The sequence below is a fragment of the Leucoraja erinacea genome, chromosome 34 (genome assembly GCF_028641065.1).
Source record: "Leucoraja erinacea ecotype New England chromosome 34, Leri_hhj_1, whole genome shotgun sequence".
Taxonomy (NCBI): domain Eukaryota; kingdom Metazoa; phylum Chordata; class Chondrichthyes; order Rajiformes; family Rajidae; genus Leucoraja; species Leucoraja erinaceus.
Window position 1 is genome coordinate 6,507,000 of NC_073410.1, and position 21,937 is coordinate 6,528,936.

Below are 21,937 nucleotides of genomic sequence, written 5' to 3' on the forward strand. Positions count from 1 at the left end.
AATGATACAATCCTTTACTCCACTATGTATTTTACTGGAGAAATTACCCTTGAGGTAGCATTGCTGTTGCTTCTGTTTCCTCAGTCTAACCTTGATGTATTATAGACTAGTTTCCATCAGTAATCCATCCCAACTCACCTCCAACTCATTGGACAATACTGTGCAATTAATCTGTGTTAAAAAAAAAAAAAATCCATTCTGTTTTCCCCATTGACTTCTTAAAAAGGGTCATCATTCTTTTCCGTCTGCTTATGTCCTTTTTTCTTTAGACCTGCCTAAATTGTAAATGTGAAAGAGTTGCATCAAGTCAAGTCAAGTCAAGTCAAGTTTATTTGTCACATACACATACGAGATGTGCAGTGAAATGAAAGTGGCAATGCTCGCGGAACAACAAAACAACCAAACAAATTATAAACACAATCATAACACACATATTATTTTACATAATTACATTGCCTTCTGATTTTGAAGTAAAGACTGAGGGAATTTTCTGGTGTTGGAGTTGATGCATCTTTGCATTGCTATAGTTTTTCGAGGAAACTATACTTTGTTTGGTTCGTGAAAAAGCAACGGAAAATTCAGTTTATGGAATATCAGTTTTCTGATCAAATTTTCAACTCAAAAAGAGACACAAAGTGCTGGAGTAACTCAGCGGGGTGAGGGGGGGATGAGTAAACTAAGGAGTCACAGAGAGAGTGGTCTCTGCGGAAAGCAGAGCGAGGCGGGGTCGGAAAAATGGGACTGGGATTGTTCAGATGAAATCTAATCCATTTGATTTTTCTAGAACGTGAATGTAACCACCTACTCTCATTGTAGGCCCTTGTATCCACCTGTGCTAAACTGAAGCCTTTGGTGGTGCACTGTACACCAAGTATTGCATGAGAATGGAGGTGGTCTTGGAACTTGCATCCTTTTGACCTGAAGGTGAGGCAAGTAAGTCCAGCTGATACGGCAGATATCCATAAAAGGTTATTACAATTGATCAGAAAGAGTGACATAATGCCTGCTTTCCTATACCTCTCTTGAATTTCAGTTATTCGTTGTGAGTGCCATTTTTTTGTGGTTTGAGAATGGATGAAACTAGCGATGAGTTCAAAGCTCCCACATGCATTTAATTTACGAGATGTGCAATCATGACCCTGAGTTTCTTGCCCTTAAACTGCTATATGATTATTAAGTTAAAGCGCTATTGACTTTGACTCGTTTTCTGATTAACATGGTGCACGGATGAACAAAAAAATTAAAGCAACTGCTTGTAGCTTTCATTCAAAATTGGTAGAGTTTGAATGGTTCTTTTGTGTTTCAGGAGCCATCGCAATGTTGTCGTGTTTCAAGGACATCTTTCATGGTGACCCGAAAAACGTGAATGTTTTGTGGGAACGTCTTTACAAAAAGCTAAATGTTCACAAAGATGGCCGTGTGGATGTCCAAGACCTGAGGGAAGAACTGGAACAAATTGGAAAGGTATAGTGTGAGGAGGTGGATCATTTGTCAGATGTCAATAAGCTGACATCATTTTTTCCATGTACTGCAGAAATTAACCGGGGGGGGGAGGGGGGGGGCTTTCCTATTCTTTCATTCTTTCAACACATCCTCGGCTTCTCTCTATTCTTTTAAATAGACTATTCATCACAAGGCATACTATTTAGTAGACCTACTTAGGCCACCAGTCAGGTCTACCTTGTTCTCATAGAAGGAGAGTCATTGAGTGATACAGTGTGGAAACAGACCCTTCAGCCCAACTTGCCCACACCGGCCAACATGTCCCAGCTGCACTAGTCCCACCTGCGTTTGATCCATATCCCTCCAAACCTGTCCTATCCATGTACCCGTCTATCTGTTTCTTAAATGTTGGGATTTTCCCTGTCTCAACTACCTCCTCTGGTAGCTTGCTCCATACACCCTCCACCCTTTGTGTGAAAAAGTTACCCCTCAGATTCTTATTCAATCTTTTCCCCTTCACCTTAAACCTATGTCATCTAGTCCTTGATTCACCTGCTCTGGGCAAGAGACTCTGTGCATCTACCCAATCTATCTTGATTTGACCTTACATCTTCTGCAGTTGTATAGGGCTCTGGTGAGACCACATCTCGAGTATTGTGTACAGTTTTGGTCTCTTAATTTGAGGAAGGACATCCTTGTGATTTAAGCAATACAGCGTAGGTTCATGAGATTGATCCCTGCGATTGTAAATTTGTAAATTGTCCCTCGTGTGCGGGGATCACTAGTCGGTGTGGACTCAGTGGGCAGAAGCGCTGTATCTCTAAACCAAAGCTGTGGGGACAGAATGGTATATTTCACATCTGGAATCTAGACACAGATCTATGGTTGAGTAAAATGAATACTCCTTACAGGTGGCTTCTGTCTCTTTGCTCTCTGTGAACTGGGGATTGATGGTCAGTAAGCGATGGCATTAAAATTTATTCTTTTCCACAAATATCCCAGGATGGCTTCGACGGAAGAGACTTTGAAGCATTCCGGAAATATCTGAAGAGCCGGCAAAAGAAATTGAAACTTGGCTTCGGGAAAATCGCAAATGAGACAACCGGTGAGTCTGCCAATGAAATGGTTGCCATTGAAATAGCCCATCAGCTTGTCCAAATTCAGCCCTGTAAAAGTGCAATTTGTGTTCAGCATTAACATGGCTTTGTAGGTGATACAGCATTGCACTCTGTGACACTGATTTCTATCATTTCAAAATCTAATTAGTCCATATTGTGTTGTTTAAAGGGGCACTTGGGCTGCGGGTGGTGAGTGGGTCTGGGGAGATACCTATATTTATAGCTAATCCTGTGATTTGTTTTTGCTTAAGATAATTAAATGTAATAAATCTGGCACAAAATAACAATGACATTTGGTAGAATACCAATAATAACCAAATGCCTCATCTTTCTCTTTCCTGGCCCATTTCTGACTTTAGTTCCCATTACATGCTGACTCTTACTTTCCCTGTTGCAATAAGAGAATGAGCATTAAATGTCTTTAGATCAGCATTGTCCCATCAGTGAAACAAAATGCTTCAGTGCCCTCTTCATCCAGCTTATCCAGTTTCTCAAGAGCCTCCCGTATACTTTCTGATGGAAGATCATTGACCCGAAGCTTGTACTTTCTATACCCAAAAAAGTCACAAAGTGCTGGGAGCACAGTAGGTCTGGTAGTATTTCTGGAGAACGTGGAGAGGTTGACGTAACAGGTTGGGACCCTTCTTCACTGATTGTGTGTGGGGGGGAGAGGGGGGATGATGTGTGAAGCTGGAGGAGAGGTGGGGACAGGACAAAGTCTGGCAAGTGATAGGTGAATACAAGTGAGGAGGGTTTTTCATTTGGCAGATGGTTGAAGATACAAGCCAAGTTCCTGATCCACGTACTCCAGAGATGCTGCCTGACCAGCTGAGTTATTTCAGCACTGTGTATCCTTTTCTGTAAGCCCGCATCTGCAGTTCCTTGTGACTACACTCCCTACATCAGCTGGTTCATGTGGTGAGCGTTTAGCACGGTTTCTATTTCAAATTTCGAGCCTCTATCTTTTTGTTTGGAAACAAATTTAACGTGAATTAAAACTCCCAAGATAGCAAATAGCGCCTGTGAGGTGGGGAGTTGAATGCTTCCGGTTTTTTCTACGTTAATTTCATATTTTTCTCATCTGCACTGTTTTGCTATTATTTTGTTAAATTTGTAGGCAAAGTTGGAACATTGAAAATTATTCATGTCATGGGAAAACTACATGTCAGTCTTGGTCTCTACCAAGCGAAAAAGATTAAACGACAGTAAGTAGCGTAGCATTTCAATTACTGGATCCAGAAATCTGTGCTAATTATTCATAGGCAAGAGTTACAATTCTGCAATGGTAGTTGGGGAAATTAAATTCAGCTAATTATGGGATCTAGAATTTTTTTTTTTTTTTTTTTTTTTTTGCAAATTTCCAGAACTCATTTGGCTCACAGATGGCAAAGTAAGCTGCAGTTCTTATCTGATCTCACCTGTGAACAACCATGCAACCAATGCAACATGGTTGACTCTACGAATTGATTAAACAAATCCCTCTATTGTGCCAAACAATGAAACTTACTGAATAGTGAAAGGCCCAGGTAGAGCAGACGTGGGGAGAGTCAAGGACCAGAGGCCATAGCCTCAGCATAAAAGGACAGTCTTTTTGGGAGGAGATGAGGAGGAATTTCTTTAGTCAGGGGCTGGTGAATCTGTGGAATTCATTGCCACAGAAGGCTGTGGAGACCAAGTCAATGGATATTTTTAAGGCAGAGATGATGGATTCTTAATTAATACGGGTGTCAATGGTTAGGAGAATGGGGTTGGGAGAGAAAGATTGATCACCCATGATTGTTTGGCGGAGTAGACTCGATGGGCCTAATTCTTCTTCTCTAACATGAATTCATGAAACCAAATGCAATTAAGAATATGGGATAAATGCTGGCTTTGTCAATGATACCCAAGCCGATAAATAAACTTAAGAGTTCAAATAAGTGAATGATTTGCTTTACCGTTAAACTAAATTTGCATTGTGCAATGGTGGATGAAAGGGCGATTCACAAGACACAGATGAGATAATCCATTTAAGATCACATCAAATCACTGGGAATCTTTTTTAAACAAGATACAGATCGCTGGAAGTGCTCTATGGGTCAGGAAGCATCTGTGGAGGCAAAAGATGTAAAGATGTTTTGGTTGATAACACGGACCAAAACATTGTCCAAAGATAGATAGACACAAAATGTTGGAGTAACTCAGCGGGACAGGCAGCATCTCTGGAGAGAAGGAATGGGTGACATTACAGATCAAGACCCTTCTTCAAACCAAAGAGAGTTCCACCACTCGCCCATGCTCATTCCCTAACATAAAAGGGTCACACGCTGCTTCCTCCCTGGTATGCCATACTGCTTTAAAAACCCTACCTGGTTGCATTTTTTAGATTAGATTAGATTAGATTTGTTTATTGTCATTCAGACCTTTCGGTCTGAACGAAATTCTGTTTCCCTGCAGTCATACATATAATTTTAAAAAATGACAAAACACATAGTCAACACAAATTTAACATCCACCACAGTGAGTTCACCAAACACCTCCTCACTGTGGTGGAAGGCAAAATCTTAAAGTCTCTGGCTCTTTATACAGTGCCCTCCATAATGTTTGGGACAAAGACCCATCATTTATTTTTTTGCCTCTGTACTCCACAATTTGAGATTTGTAGTAGAGTTCATAGTAGAATTCCACAGATTCACCACCCTCTAACTAAAGAAATTCCTCGTTATCTCCTCCCGATAGGAAAGTCCTTAAATTCTGAGGCTATGGCCTCAATTTCTCAATTACTACCTGAGCTATCTGCAAATTGCCATGGTATGTAAATAAGATTAGAGAAATGAACAGTTAAAGTACAAATTATAAAGGTGATGGTCTCAGTTACTACCTGAGCCATGTGCAAATTGCCACAGTGTGTAAAATAAGATTAGAAAAATGAACGTGTAACTGAAAGATTAGTGGGGGGGGGAGAATGGGTTTCAATTGCAGGAGACACTGGCCACTATTCCAACCAGGTTCTCTTCCTTGGCTAGAACAGTATTGTAAGATTATAAACTTGGAAAACACAAACCTATGTTTCATTGCCTTGAATAAATGGGAAAAACAATGTTTTGAGGGAATAAATGTATGCATTTAGTAAAATGGCACAGAATATGGCAAGAAACCCAAACCTGCTGTCGCTCTCTCAAAATTCACCAGCTTGGACAACGATAAATATATGGACATGGACTGGAACGAATGGTGGAAAATCTATGTAACAGACAAAGAGGAAAATATGCTAAAAATGATTGATGTCTGGAGAAATAATAGTGTAAGTATTGTATGTACATTGATGAATTTAAGGACTTTCCTCTAGGAAGGAGATAACGAGTAATTTCTTTAGTCAGAGGGTGGTGAATCTGTGGAATTCTTTGCCACAGAGGGCTGGAGGCCAAGTGACTGGATAATGATTAAATGCTCTGTGACTGCTAGTGCCATGATGAAATGTACATGTATCTAGAGTCTGCAGCTGGACAGATTCACTCCCACTGATGAAGGTAGTTTATAGAAACTAGGTGCAGGAGTAGGCCATTCGGCCTTTCCAGCCTGCACCGCCATTCAATGTGAACACGGCTGATCATCCAGAATCAGTATCTCATTCCTGCTTTCTCCGCATATCCCTTGATTCCGTTAGCCCTAAGAGCTATATCTAACTCTCTCTTGAATACATCCAGCGAATTGGCCTCCACTGCCTTCTGTGGCAGAGAATTCCAGATTCACAACTCTCTGGGTGAAAACGTTTTTCCTCATCTCAGTCCTAAATGGCCTACCCTTTATTCTTAATAATAATATAGTTTGACATGGTCTGTATCCTAAAATAGATGGGGTTGTGGATTGAACGGGTGGTAAGTTATTTGCTTTGAGATTAGTTAGAATTATACGGATCATTAATTCCTCCTTGAAAAATGGTATTGCAAGTTATAAAGTATCGAGATGACAGAAATTATAGGATTTGTGTATATAAATGGTGTAATCTCTTTCAATCTCGCTGTCATAATAATATTGGTGTTGGGTCTGTTCAATCCTATGATAGAAAAAGATGTTTCATTTGAAAGAAATAGCATTTATAGACTTGAACCATCCTGAACCAAAAGTACTTTTGAAGTGCATTAGGATTAGAGGTGCTGTTTACAAAGTACACCAAGTTGCAGTATGATATTGAACACAAGATAAATAGAGGTCAGGATATTGGGGATATGGATGTCATATGTCCACTTGAGAGAACAAGGGGCCTCAATAACATCTTCTTTGAGGAATAGCTCCTCCCAAAGAATAGAAGAGTTTAATGCCTACATTGTTTGTGCTCCAGTCTCGAACAGGGTCTGAACCTCCAGTTTATTCCACACAGGAAGGTCCTGCATGCACAAGTTGAATGGTAGTAGTTCCAGAGGATTTGAGCTTTTAACATTAACCTATGAGGGCGATGGAAGCACCTACAAAGATAGTCACTTTACCGTCTTAATGCTTTCTTTCATCATAAACCTTCACAGATCTTTTCTATCAACGACGATATAACCAACTGTGATGAATTCTTGGAGAATCAGGAACCAGAGAAGTGGTGGGGGCATCTGATTGCAGGAGGCACAGCTGGAGCTACTTCACGAACTGTCACCGCCCCTTTTGATCGTCTAAGAGTGCTAATGCAGGTAGAACGCTCATTGCTCGTGGCTACAATTCACGTATTAATGCTTCCCAAGCGTGTTAATGATCCTGTTGTGTTTGCTGGTTTGGAGTCACGGATTCTAGTTGCATTCCTAGAAAACCTTGTGAAGAAAATCGTGTTATAAAGCCATGTTGGGTTGAAGAGCCTGTTTCCATGCTGTATGACGACGACAATTGTCTCACTAGATAAAAGGGGGTTAGGGGCGAGAGGTAATAACGCAGGTTTACTTTTCTCACAAGATTTTCAAAGATGGTCTTTTTAATAGCAATACGTTATTTTTATTACAGCAAAATAACTAAAGACTGTATGTTACATCATGTAATAGAGTATTGAAGTACGTGTCAATAAAGGTGACTCAATTTTAATGACCACCACGGTTAAAGTGGCAGCTGGTTTATTAAGGGAAAATGGTATCTGATTACTACTGGTGGGTTACATGGAAACAAGTTTCCCCTGACCCCCACCCCACATACAGTTTGAATCCAAGATAGCTTTCTATGGTGAGAGTTATTGGGGACATGCCAAACCTCCTAAGTTCTTTAGGGAAGTAGAGATGTTGGTGTGCTTTCTCTGCCATTGCTTCTATATGGCTAGTCCAAGATAAGTTGCTGCTGATACTTGCTTCTAAGAACTTGATGCTTTTAACTATCTCTACTTCGGCACCCTGGTGTATACTTTGTCAATGTATATACCAGGGTAAGTGTACCGCTTCACTTCCTAAAGTCAAACCTAATCTCATTAGCCTTGCTGACATTGAGGGGCAGATTGTTGTCCTGGCACCAGGTTACGAGGTTCTCAACCTCCTTCCTGTCCTCCATTTCATCATGATTTGATATCCAGCCCACTCTGGGTGTGTCCTTTTCGAATTTGTAACTTGAATTGGATTTGTATTTGACTGCACAGTCGTGGGTGCGTACGGATAAAAGACAGGGGCTGGGAAGACATCCTCGCAGGGCACCAGTCTTGAGGATTGTCATAGAGGATGATTAGTCACCCATCCCCACTGATTGTGGTCCGTTGGTCAGGAAGTTGAGAATCCAGTTGCAAAGGTGAGTGAGTGCTGACTCCAAGTTCCACGAGCATGAGCTTGGATGGAATAATGGCATTGAAAGCAGAGCTGTAGTCTATGAAAAGGTGTGTGTACCTCATCAGACTTGTGCCAATGACAAATCAACCTAAACATTGCAAAAGTGCTATATTGGGTTAAGTGACTTGTCAGAAGCCAAAGCACTCCATCCATTTTGTAGATTGGATAGGTCTACTAAAGCGCTGACACAGACATATTAGACTGAATCACCTCATTGAGCACTTTCAAAGGAAAATTGTGACCCCAATATCAAATGATTCCTCTGACTTTTTTGTTGATCCACTGTTTTAACCCAGCTGTAGTTAATATGGGTGTGTGCACGCACTTTGTCAGCACTAGCTATTGGACCTATAGTTACCCGAATAAAGCGTATTTTTGTACCTATTTCTCTAGGTATATTCTACACGAGAGAACAAGATGAATATATTTAGTGGCATAAAGCAAATGATAGCAGAAGGAGGTTTCAGTTCAATGTGGAGAGGAAATCTAACTAACATTATCAAAATTTGCCCAGAGCTTGCCATTAAGTTCATGGCTTATGAAGAGGTATGGGCAGGCATATATATATTCATTGTCGCTTTGTATTGTATTACTTATTACACCTAACTGTTTAATAACTGAAAGTCATTTTGTAGTTCTGCTTTATCGCAGATGCACAACAGTCTTAAAATGTTAGATGCATCTTAGCTGGAGCCGAAAGTGGAGGAGAACATTCAAGTTTACAAACTTAACTGGCCATATAACAATTAAAAGCAAACATAAACTGCTGGAGGAACTCAGAAGATCAGCCAGCATCTGTGGAGGGAATAGACTGATAACGTGATGGTGCTCGACTCGCTGAGTTCCTCCAGCACTTTGCGTTTTGTTCGAGATTGCGGCATCTGTGGTCTCTTGTGTCTCCACACACCAATTAAACCCTGACCTCAGTAGTTTTTCTTTCCTCTCTTCCTAACGAGCTACAATTACATGGGTCAGTCAAAGTGTTAATGACTTCAATTAGAATATTGCAATCTTGAAGCTAATGGGAGTGATTAGTATGGATGGAAAGTAACTCTTTATGCTTTTTGAGGACTTTAGGACCAGCAGAAGTTGCCTAAAAATTAGAGCTGGGCTTTTCGGTTGAAGTTAGGATAAAGCTTGTAAAGAATGGTGGAAGTTTAGATATTTTCTGAGCAAAACTTTTTTTTAAATTTGAGGTTTGTGAACTAAAGACATTAGAGATGTCAGGTGTCATAGGTTACGGGGAGAAGATATATGGATATACAGGTGTCAGAGGTTACGGAGCGAAGGCAGGAGAATGGGGTTAGGAGGGAGAGATACATCAGCCATGGTTGAATGGGTGATTAGCCTAATTCTACTATCACTTATGACATGATATTGATGCATATGGAAGTGTGTCTTGGACCCAACTATCTACAGTTGCTTCATCATTTATCTTCCTTCCATGAAGTGAGGATGATCGCTGATTGCACAAAGTTTAATTCCATTGGCACCTCTTCAGCAAATGAAACGGCTCTTGCCTGCATGCAACAAGACAAATGTTCAGGCATGGGTTGATAAGTGGCAGGTAACATTTATACTGTAGAAAATAGCAGGCGATAACCCTCCCCATCTAGAGAGTAGCCCCACCCATTGCATTTGATGGCATTAGCATTGACCAAATCTCTCACCAACAACATTCAGATTCAGATTCAATTTTAATTGTCATTGTCAATGTACAGTACAGAGACAACGAAATGCATTTAGAATCTCCCTGGAAGAGCGACATAGCAAATGATTTGAATAAAAAATAATAAATAAGTGTCCGGGGGGGGTGGTGATTGGCAGTCACCGAGGTACGTTGTTGAGTAGAGTGACAGCCGCCGGGAAGAAGCTGTTCCTCGACCTGCTGGTTCGGCAACGGAGAGACCTGTAGCGCCTCCCGGATGATAGGAGGGTAAACAGTCCATGGTTGGGGTGAGAGCAGTCCTTGGCGATGCTGAGCGCCCTCCGCAGACAACGCTTGCTTTGGACATCCTCATAGCAGCATTGACTAGGATCTCATGTAGAGCACCCGCAATGAATACTGTGGCTACAAGAGAGGATCAGAACCTGCTTATCCTCTCTTCTGTGATTCACCTCCTGACACACAAAGCCTTTCTACTATCTACAAGGCAAGAACTCAAAAGGGCTAAATCCTGCACCTTGGTCATTAATATTTGGGCGGAATGTTCACCAGAAGGACTATAACTGTTCAAGAAAGTGACCCTCTACCATCTACTGAAGGGCTTTCAGGGGTGGGTAATAAATCTTTGACAGCAATATCTAGATCTTGAATTAGCCAAGAAAAGTCAATTGATGGGCTTTGGGAGTTTAAAAAAATATATATTTTATTGTATTCAGTTGTACAATCACATGGCACCAAAGTGCCTAATATATATTTTCATAATACATTTCATGTACAGCTTCTTATTTTTTTTTTGTTATAATAAAGAAAGATAAGAATAAGAAAAAGAGATGAGATAGTAAAGGATAGAAAGGCGTGAGATATATAGTGTGTGAAGGTAAAGTAAAAAGACCAATGAGTGAAGAAAGTTGAGGAAAAGAAAACAGGAAAAAGAGAATAAGACATTAAAGAAAAGCAGTAAGGAGATAATTGTTTATAATCTTGACCATCCCTCGTCCAGTCCTGAAACAGTTAGCTTTTACAATTGTGTTGCACCATATGATTCCAAAAAGACGACAAATGGAGACCAACTCGTTATGAATTGGTCTGATTTATCCATTAGGAGGAATCGCATTTCCTCAAGATGTGCGGTGTCCAACATGCTTGCAATCCACATTTTAAGCGTTGGTATTGATGTATTTTTCCAAAATTTAAGTATTAATTTTTTTGCTATTATTAAACCATAATTAAAAAATAAATTTTGAGATGTGTTCAATTTATTCCCATCTTCCATTACTCCAAATATAATCATTTCAGTATTAGGTTCCATTCTTATCTTAAATAATTTTGTAAATATTTCAAAAATATCACTCCAAAATCTATAAAGTTTTATGCAGGAAACAAAAGTGTGTTACAGTTGCGTTTTGGGATAAACATTTATCACAAATGGGGGATATATTTGGATAAAATTTGTTCAATCTTGTTTTTGAATAATATAATCTATGTAAAATTTTAAATTGAATTAGATTATGTCTTACATTAATCGAACATTTGTGAATATATATCAAGTATTTTTCCCATGTAACCTTCGTAATTTTTATCATTAGTTCCCGTTCCCACTCTTCTCTAAGTACCTCTGTCGGGCTTTGGGAGTTAAACAACATTCTACTGCTTCAAGCTTCTTGCCCCCTAAGTCTCCTTTAGGAGATAAAAGAGACCCTGGAGTAACTCAGTGGGACAGGCAGCATCTCTGGAGAGAAGGAATGGGTGACGTTTCGGGTCTTCAGACTGAAGAAGGGTCTTGACCCAAAATGTCACCCATTCCTTCTTTCCAGAGATGCTGCCTGTCCCGCTGAGTTACTCCAGCTTTTTGTCCAGCATCTGTCGGTTCCCTCCTACACAGAGATGAACCTTACTGTTGAGAGGGAGGGTGCCGACAGGTGAGTGTGTCTGTTCTTTATCGTGTCGAGTCGAGTCTTGATGGACACGGCTTGACGGTGTAGTGTTACACGATGCTTATGTCCCGAATAAAAATATGAAACTAGATAGCCAGCTGGATGTACTTTCTTTGCCATTTTTAACAACAGAACTTTTAACTACTTGACGGTTTTGAAATGTGTTTACAGCTAAAAGGTATAATTGCAGCAGATCCACAAAATCTGCAAATGAAAGAGAGATTCCTTGCAGGATCAATGGCTGGTGCAGTTTCTCAATCAGCCACCTATCCCGCTGAGGTAGGACAATATGATCGTGCTTTTGGTTTATGTTTAATTATGAGCATGTATCTATAATGAAACAGCAATATTTAGTCATTAGAAATAATGATTCAATGATGCGTTATTGTCAGTGAAATGCTTTGTTTTGCGTATAACCTGGTAAAATCATGTAGCAGACCTCACTTAGGCAGTACACTTACAGTAATTCAGAGATCATGCCCTTGTGAAGAACATCGCAGCCTCCTCAGCCTGAGAATTATACAGCACACATCCGGGGCTTTCAGACTGCCTTGTTCTTATCATTGAGACCAGAATGCAGATAATCAGCATGAAAAAAAATGTTTTACCTAAGATTCCTAATATCTGTAAATTTACTTTTGTGATTCCACCTAATAATTGTGCCTCTCTCATCTGTATTTTTCTCGTTACATATACTTCCTGGTTATCATCTTCATCCCTTTCATAACGTGCATTCCACGCCGGCTGCTCACAGATCTACCTTGGTTCTTTGCCTTCTTCCTTTCACCATTAAAAAAAAAGTGTATTTGTTTTTCTCATGTTCCCCTCCACAAACACTGCTTGATCTGAGTTATTTAATCATTGTGTGCTCCTTGGTGTTAATGATTCTGCAATTGGTCTCGGTTCCTCTAGATGGTGAAAACAAGAATGATGTTGCGCAAGACAGGAGAGCAAAGAGAACTCTACGCCATGGTCAGGAATATCTTCATGTATGAAGGTCCTTCCACTTTCTTCAGGGGCTACGTTCCAAATATCATGGGAATTGTTCCATATGCTGGCATTGACCTGGCAGTGTATGAGGTTAGTATCCACAACATTTTGGACTCTGGGAGTGTGTGATTTCAAGCATTTGTACCTTTGGCCAGACGGGAGATGGGAAAAGGGGGAATGACCAGGTATTGATTATGTTGGCTGCTTTCCCGAGGCCGCATGAAGTGTAGATGGATTTGTTGGAAGGAGGTAGACAAAAATGCGGGAGAAACTCAGCGGGTGCAGCAGCATCTATGGAGCGAAGGAAATAGGCAACGTTTTGGGCCGAAACCCTTCTTTGTTGGGAGGCGGTTGGTTTGCGTGATGTCCATAATGCTCTACAATTTCTTGTGGTCTGTCTCTGTATCATTCCTCTTTGTAATTTCTTATTCAGCTGTTGCCCGCCAACCTGTGATGTAGCCCAATAGGATATTTTCCACACTGTATCTGTGGAAATTGGTCAAAGTTGTTGAATGTATATGTCCTTCATCTTCTGATTAATTCAAGGCGTTGTTGTGCTTTCTCAGCCATAGTTTCATTGTGGTTGCCCCAGGACAAATATTTGGTGATGTTCACTCCTATGTACTTGAAACTCTCGACCGTCTCCACTTCTACCCCATTGATGCTGACTGGTGCGTGTACACTAGTCATAGTTCTACAGCACGGGACCAGGCACTTCAGCTCAACTCATCCCTGCTCAACAAAGAGCCCCATCTAAACTAGTCCTCTGTGCCCCTGTTTGACTAAAATCGCTCTGATTTCCTAAAATTATCTTCCTGTCTCCTTTTGTCCCTTTCTACTTATTTCTAACCAAATTTTAGACCCAATATTTTATGCAGTTTGTATCATTTTGTGTGAACACTAATGCAAGTTGCTCTATGTATCACACTTTATAGTATTTTATAGAGTTGAGACTGAATTCCGTGATTCTATTTTCCATGTTTAGCACTGCAATCTTATACAGGACATGTTTACTTGCACTTTGCATCTTCCAGGCCCATAAATGCTGCAGTTCCTTTCTAAAGTGTCTGAAATTTGTTCTTGCAGACACTGAAGAACTTATGGATAGAGAGATATGCCACAGGCAGTGACAGGCCCCATGTGTTACTGGTGGTGGGTAGTGCCTCAGCTTCCAATATAGTTGGTCAGCTGGCTAGTTACCCATTGCTCGTGCTACACACTCACATGCAGGCAGAAGGTGAGTGCAGTTGGGAACAAGAGGTCATGGATCTCAACCTGACCATCCGTTTGCTAAAAGAAAAAGTTTGCTTTTTGACTGCACCTTTCATAACTAAAGGAGACTGGCTTTGTTTCGTGTTATTTAAGTATTGAAGGTTTTACAGAAATGTCTGACACCAAAGAAGACCGATTGTGCCCAAGCTAGTGGTAAATATTTAGCCAAGTCCCACTTCCCCACGTCGACAATCTTACCCTTTTCAAATTTCTATCTCCATTTCCCTTTTGACATGGTTCTAGATCCCCAGAGTCCTCCTGTCTTAAATCCATTTCATTTTATTATTGACCTCCTTGTTAAGAGATAAAGGTCCATCAGTTATCCCAACATTTTAGATCCTGTGGAGTATTCTCCTGCCCTTCTTTGGAATAGTTTTGGTTGTTTATTGATCCACTGTTTTGCTGCTGATTTTGATGTCTCTCACCTTCCCAGGTCTGCAACAGTTCATAAGCTGTTGAAACAACATGCCTCATCTTAGACCACTGGACTGCCCGTCAATCTCCCATGACCGTATTTAAAATGCAACATCCTTTATTCAAGCTTGTCCCTCACTATACACATCACCACCCTCTGTGCTCAGTGACTGGTGGGCCCTCAGCATGCCAGTGCTATGGTTTTCTTTTTCATCCTGGTGTTCAAACCCTTCTGTGGAAATGCCTCTTTGTGTCTATGATCACCTCCATAGACGCCCCTTTCAGAGTAAACATAAACATCCACAGGAACCAGGTTTTATTGTAAATGGACAATTAATGCTGGAGTAACTCAGCTGGACAGGAGGCATCTCTGGAGAGAGAAGGTGGGTGACGTTTCGGGTCGAGACCTTTCTTCGGACTGATGTCAGGGGAGAGGGAGATACATAGATAAGGAAGAGAGATGCAAAACGCTGGAGTAACTCAGTGGGACAGGCAGCGTCTCTGGAGAGAAGGAATGGGTGATGTTTTGGGTCAAGACTCTTTTTCAGACATAGATAAGGAAGTGTCTATTGTGAATGTTTATTGTAGTGTAGGCCTGGCCATCTCAATGTGATTTACTCAGACTGCTGTGACACAGTACTATAACAATGCCTAGCTCCAGTCATTTGTATCCAGTGAGTGCTGTAGGATTTTGTATAGCTCATGTCTGAGGCAGGGACCACCAAGGATATTTGCAGGAACTAGATAATAAATGTCTAGTGACACATTCCCACTGCCTTGCACTGATGCACACTCACAATCGTGCATGAGTGGCCTCGATCCTCCCAAATACCCCTCAGATTTAGGAGGGTAAAGATCGTAGGTACTTGGTTGCTATGATTTGCAAGGTGCAGTATGTTGTGATTTGTAAATAGGTTGTCCAGTCCTTCATTGTAGCCGGGCCAAACTGCTTAAGCCCCCTACCTGACGGCACTGTTGGAGTATCTCCAGCACAAAGACTGCAGTCGCTCAGGAAAGTGGCAGACCACCACTCTGTGCCATGGACACACAGAGATACTTACAACTCTTAAAATCAATTGGGGAACAATCCCCCTTCATTCTTTACAAAAAAACAGTGAATGTAGGTAGGATCAAGACTGCCATGATCATTAGAAGTATTTAAGGTGGAGGTAGATCGGAGTTTGAAAAATGGAGGCATTGAAACCTATGGGTTTGTGGTATAGGAGAGGGGTTGAGGCCAGTGTAGACCAGTCACAATCATATGGAATGGAGGGACAAGCTTGACAAGCCCAGTGATCCACACCTGCTCCTATTATGTTCTATTCTATAAGTTCATAAGTGATAGGAGCAGAATTAGGCCATTCAGCTCATCACGTCTACTCCGCCATTCAATCATGGCTGATCTACCTTTCCCTCAACCCCATTCTCCTGCCTTCTCCCCATAACCCGATACCCGTACTAATCAAGAACCCATCTATCTCTGCCTTAAAAATATCCATTGACTTGGTGTCCACAGCCTTCTGTGGCAGTGAATTTCACAGATTCACCACCCTCTAACTAAACACACTCCAATACACAATGTCCAATAATAACTTACATCTTGGGTAGCCGTTGCTGAGTCAGCACGACTGAACAAAAATCTTTTGACCATGAAACTTAATGGGACGTTGCTCTTGAGAAATCTGAAGGGACTGTCTTTTTTTTATTTTTGCTGTTAGTGATTAAAAAGGGAATGAGAAAACCACGATTGCGAGAATACTTCTGGAATATTCTGACAAACGATGGCTTGCCCGGCTTCTATCGTGGATTCACTGCCAACATGATCAAAGCCATTCCATCTGTGTGCATCAGCTACATTATGTATGAATACCTCAAGACAACGCTGGGTCTCCGCTCCCATTAGGACTCGTGACCTGACAGGACATGGCGGTATTTTTTATTTTGTTCAACTGTAACTCTGTACTCAGTCATATACCTCAATGCTCAATGCACTTATTTTAAAGAAAAGCTTAAAAATAAATGAATGTCAATTATTTTCATTGTTTGAGAATGCCTTATTTAGACAGGAATTTCTTTCCGCATGATTGTTCGCTGACTTGTGCAATTCATGAATGAAGGGGAAAGTGATCCAGAGAAACAGGTAACTTGTTAGAGCTGTGACTCCCAGGATAATGCGAGTTAATTGTAGATTTGTCTTCCCGTATTCTGTTCCTCAGACCTTCCAATGATTTCAATTCCGGCCACAAGTTTAACCCCGATTGGCAGTCGCTCCACTGTTGGCAGTCGCCCCTTTTAATCTCTTTGAAAATGTTTGCCATTTTATAAAATTGCGCATGCTTGGGTGCACTTATGTCAAGTTTTGTGCAAGGATGATCAAGTGGTGGCACAGCAGTAGAGTTGCTGCCTTACAGCGCCAGAGACCCAGGTTGGATCCTGACCATGGGTGCTTATCTGTATGGAGATTGTACATTCCGTGACCTGCATGCGGCTCCCTCCTACGCTCCAAGGACGTGTAGGTTCATTGGCTTGGTTATAAAATGTTTTTTTTTAAATTGTCTCTAGTGCGCTAGTAGGATAGTGTTAATATGTGGGGTTGCTGGTCAGTGCGGACCCAGTGGGCTGAAGGGCCTGTTTCCGCGTCTTATCTATAAAACTAAAAACTAAAAGTAAGCTCTCGTGAAGGATCAGTGAAGAGTTTTCCTTCAATGAAAGAGGTATTCACATGCAGATCTTGCCATTGTCTTATCTGCAATAATGATGCACTGTTTTAATGTATCTGACCCCTGAATGCTGCTCAAACCCAAGGAGGTAACATCACGATCGTCCATGTGAAACTTGCTCGATATGAGAAAGTGGAATTGAGAAATGTTTTTTTTTCTGGCATTAGATAGAATTAAAAGAGGTAGCAGTCAGCACTTCAAGCTGGAAGGAACGTGATGTATTGACATGTGGAGTGCAGGTAGGAGTCTTGTGCAGGTCTTATGCATGGAGTTTACAGGTGAATGACCATTAGAACATTGACTTTAAATGCTAATTCTCCTACTGATTCCTGATTTGCTGAGTATTTTCAACATATTCTGTTTCTATTTCAGATTACATGAATCCACATCGATTTGCTTTTGTGTAATCAAATGTGGGTCAAATGACTTTCTGCTTTAAACGCGTGGTCATCAGTCTTAAGGTGGGTCGCAACCCGAAAAGTCACCTATCCACGTTCTCCAGCGATGCTGCCTGGCCTGCTGTTACTCCAGCACTTAGTGCCTCTTTTTAGTCAACAATACCATATGCTGCCACAAGGTGGCTTCAAAAGATTTTAACTTGAGAGTCTGCGTCACATCGTAAATATTTATTTTATAAGTTGGGGGATGACGAGAGATTTGCGGGTCATTTTGAACTCGTAAGATCTGAGGTAACTGGGGATTAAATTAAATCTACTTTAACTCCTGAGCTGCAGGTGAATATCATTGGCTCACTGCCCAGCTAGACAGTGTGTGAATGGGAAGTTGGATGTGTTGGTGGAGGGAACGGGTGTGAAATGTCCGCAGCAGAGGAATGTGGCATGTGGTGTGCAAGGAACAGCCCTCTTGCTTCTCCCAGCTGCACCAAGCACAGTTTAATAGGTGCGCTGGTGTAGAGGTTCTATTCTGTTGGTTTAAGAGGCATCGATGCCCCTGTCAGGACGATGTGATGCTGCACAATGAGAAATGTTAAAGCCAAGGTCGGCGTGGACTCAGTGGGACAAAGGGCCTGTGTCCACACTGTATCTCAAAACTACTATCTGACCTCTCACTGGATTAAATGATCCTGTAGCACTATCTTGAAATGCAGTGGAAAATTCAAAGGCAAATATGCCCATGAAGCAGAAATAATGAATGTCAATAATAATCTATTTTTCAGAGCTTGCTGTGCCCAAATCTGACGGGTGCACCATCTACACTGAGAAGTACTTAATTGGCTACGAAGCATTGTTGGACAACCTGTGACAATGAAAGGTGCTACATATATAACACACGTGTATGTATTCAGTCTTTCATTCTTGCTGAATTGTAAGTAATTTGCACAGCTAAGCAATGTACATCACCACGTCAGTTTTAATCTGCTCAAACTCATTGGCATTTCATGCCAAGAAGCTATAATTTCCCTTTCATTCTTTAACAGTGGTTAGATTGGATTGCACCAAATAAGTAAGTGGGTTGTCACTGTGCGTTACTAGATACTGCTCTAAGTACTGAAGCAATGCCATTGAAAAATTATCATTTGTCTCTCCAGGGTAGACAACAATGCTGGAGAAACGCAGCGGGTGAGGCAGCATCTATGAAGCGAAGGAATAGGTGAAGTTTTGGGTCGAGACCCTTCTTCAGACTGATGTGGGGGTGAGAAGAAGAAAGGAAGAGGCGGAGACAATGGGCTGTGGGAGAGCTGGGAAGGGGGGGATAAAGCAAGGACCACCTGAAACTCACCCGCTGAGTTTCTCCAGTATTTTTGTCTACCTTTGATTTTTCCAGCATCTGCAGTTCTTTCTTAAACATTTATTTCTCCAGAGCAAGCAGACTGATTGGGCAACTTCCATTGGAAATAGATCTGAAATGTTCCATGAGGAAGCTTACCAAAGAAAATGTATGTAAGATGGGTTTTGTGTCAAATCTTTAATATACTTGTGGGATATTTAACTCGGTGACAAGACTGTTGTTTATTGGCTGTGTTTAATTGTTCTTGAGAAACTGTTTCAGACCCACCTAGAGCTGGAGGGTATTAGCTATAAGAAGCATTTGGACAAACTTGGATTATTTTCTCTGGAACGTCAGAGGCTATGGGGAGACCTGTTAGAAGTATATACAATTATGAGAGACATAGATACGGTTGACAGACAGATCAGGTAATGACTGTGGTGCAGAGCTTTAAGGGCAAAGTTTTAAGGAAATGTGCGTGACATGTTTGTTTGCAGAGAGTGGTGGCTGCCTGGATTGTGTTGCTAGGGGTGGTGATGGAGGCAGATATGATAGTGGCGTTTAAGAGGCTTTTAGATAGGAATATGTATCACATGCAGGCAGATGAGATCAGTTTAACCTGGGCCATGTCTGGCACTGACATAATAGGCCAAAGGGCCTGTGGTCTACTGTTCCATGTTTCAATAAATGTGTTATGTAGCCCACATGCTTCTGAAGAATAACTTTCAGCCCTTAAAAAATATTTCTTTTTTGACAAGAAATTGTGTCTCTGACTAACATTGACTGTGGTTCAATATCCCCTAGTGTCCTGACAGTTTGAAACTTCTCGAGATGTTGTATGGTAAATTGTCATCAATAGTCAATCCTGTCTGCAGGGGACAGAGCTGTGGTCCAATGTACACTTTTATCACTGTTTAATAACTTTTTATAGAAGCGTGCTCTTAACAAAATACACACATGTTCAGGAATAGGATGTCATGTCTCGCAGTATCGAAGAATATTGTATAGACAGGGTTTTCAGTATAATGTAATCTCCTTGACGTCACCCATCTTAATTTTCAGAGAAGCCATCAATTAGATAAACCATTGTTTACTTTATCGGTAGAATCTTGCATGTGGAAGTTTATATTGGAACTGGCTGGACCTATGCAATTGTGGATCAGTTAAAGGCAGCATTGACCCTCGACATATTGCTGTTTATAATGTATTGGGAATGCATCAATGCAATTAATGGTCCTGCCTTTAACTCTCCACTTACATTCAACCATCCAACCTTGCTCGGATTAAACTCCGTCTGCCATAGATCCCGCTGTATACTTTGTCAGCCTTTTAAAGAAGGCATCTGTATTTATGCAGTTTACAAAAAAAAACTTGAGTGGAGTTGAAAAGGTGGCCCGTGGGATTTAAGGTGTGGATTGGCCACTATTGAGTATCCCCTGTTCTGTGAAGTAACAAATTGTTTAATTTCAGATGTGGGCATCACTGCTCAGGTGAGTGTGCTTTATTTTGTTGCTGTGAGGAAGTTGGAGTTTGATACAACTCCAGCCACTTTGAAGAGAAGAACTAACCGTACCGCTAGAACCAGGCCAGGTAAGATAAGGGTCTCGGCCTTTTAGAGCACAACAGTTTGTTGATCACCTTTATTTTATTTCCAGTTTTTCTTTGCACGCTGCATGTTAGAACAGCTTGCTTAATAGTCAGATTTACACTGGCAAGTGAGAATTCTAGTGGACATCCTCCCCCCCCCCCCCCCCCCCCCCCCACATTCCCCAAAACACTTAAAACTCTCCCTCAGAGCTTGCTGAGAAATTCAACTATTTCTCTTTTAAAATTGGATGTTGCTCCTTGTGTCCTTATTGACCAAGTTGAGCCATTGAAATTAAAACTACAAATGGGGGTGGGAGAACAGGTTTTCACACACACGGGAACACACGCACATACACCACTTTGAGTTCAAGCTGATGGCATCTGGTTACACATGGTGGCCTCCACCAGACTGAATCATTTTGATGATTCTGTACGTCTTCAGGCTTTAATTTGCATCGGGCCGATATCTTTCTGGTAGCGGCAGTGTGGATTGTTTGTAGTAAACGCTCTTTTTGTACAGTTTCCCCTGACTGCAATAGCCACTGAATATTGCTGCTAGGCTTTAGCCCCAGTCTGTCACTTGTGGTAAAAGATTGGTGGGGATCACAGGCTGGCCCTGCTGTCAGAGTTCTGTGATTTCCAATGGGATGTCCCTCACCCTTTCTTTCATCTTGTGCAATGGGGTGGACTTTGCAGACTCAGTCCTGGTGTTTCTGTCTGTGTAGCTCCCACAGTCTGTGTTCAGAGTCTCCAGGGATCGGACCAAGACTTTCTGGTCGTCCTCCGGCAAGCTGTTGAGGTCGGAGGCCAGCAATGTGCCGGTGCTGCCGTGGACCATGTGGATTCCATCCGGACCTTTCAACTCCACCGGGTGGCGATGCTTAAAGCGCAGTGTTCCTCGGCTGGGGGGCTTCTCGTCATCGTCCTCCATGTCGCTGGGGATCAGCTGGAAGAAGGTAAGGAAATAATGACATTAGAGTCTAATACAGATGCTTAAAGGAGTGGGACTGAGAAACCAACCATTCCTACACAACTGTACCAAAGATAGACACAATGTGCTACAGTAATTCAGCGGGTCAGGCAGCATCTCTGGAGCAGTTTGAAGAAGGGTCCCGACCCAAAACATCACCCATCCTTCTTCTCCAGAGATGCTGCCTGATCCGCTGAGTTACTCTAGCACTTTGTGTCTATCTCTGGAGAAAATGGATGTGATGTTTCGGGTCGGTATCCTTCTTCAGACTGATTGTAGTAGGGAGAAAACTGGAAGTGAGAGAAAGTAAGATACATCGGGGCCAGCAACAGA

At 41.6% G+C, this 21,937-nt stretch overlaps 2 protein-coding genes across 3 annotated transcripts in view; one reads left to right on the forward strand and one right to left on the reverse strand.

Annotated features, from left to right (window-relative positions):
• Nucleotides 1-483: 483 nt before the first annotated feature.
• LOC129712958 (calcium-binding mitochondrial carrier protein SCaMC-2-like) lies at nt 484-21,489 on the forward strand. Its single transcript, XM_055661760.1, has 15 exons — nt 484-933; nt 1,307-1,464; nt 2,446-2,548; nt 3,679-3,766; nt 5,733-5,844; nt 7,064-7,219; nt 8,717-8,869; nt 12,095-12,202; nt 12,836-13,003; nt 14,000-14,150; nt 16,318-17,780; nt 18,497-18,613; nt 19,141-19,216; nt 20,518-20,637; nt 21,360-21,489. The coding sequence occupies exons 2-11, from the start codon at nt 1,318-1,320 to the stop codon at nt 16,500-16,502; spliced, it is 1,371 nt and encodes a 456-aa protein (XP_055517735.1). The 5' UTR covers nt 484-933; nt 1,307-1,317; the 3' UTR covers nt 16,503-17,780; nt 18,497-18,613; nt 19,141-19,216; nt 20,518-20,637; nt 21,360-21,489.
• cdh23 (cadherin-related 23) overlaps nt 20,796-21,937 on the reverse strand; it is a 533,293-nt gene continuing 532,151 nt past the window's right edge. For both annotated transcript variants that reach the window (XM_055661759.1, XM_055661758.1), the window contains one exon: nt 20,796-21,580. In XM_055661759.1, coding sequence (XP_055517734.1) covers nt 21,257-21,580 — 324 coding nt within the window. In that variant the 3' untranslated portion in view covers nt 20,796-21,256. The remainder of the gene's footprint in view (nt 21,581-21,937) is intronic.

Coding starts and splice junctions, on each gene's coding strand:
- LOC129712958 (XM_055661760.1), top strand. CDS start 1,318: ATGTTGTCGTGTTTCAAGGACATCTTTCATGGTGACCCGAAAAACGTG. Junction 5,845..7,063: donor ATGTCTGGAGAAATAATAGT/GTAAGTATTGTA, acceptor AAACCTTCACAG/ATCTTTTCTATCAACGACGA. Junction 12,203..12,835: donor CAGCCACCTATCCCGCTGAG/GTAGGACAATAT, acceptor CGGTTCCTCTAG/ATGGTGAAAACAAGAATGAT.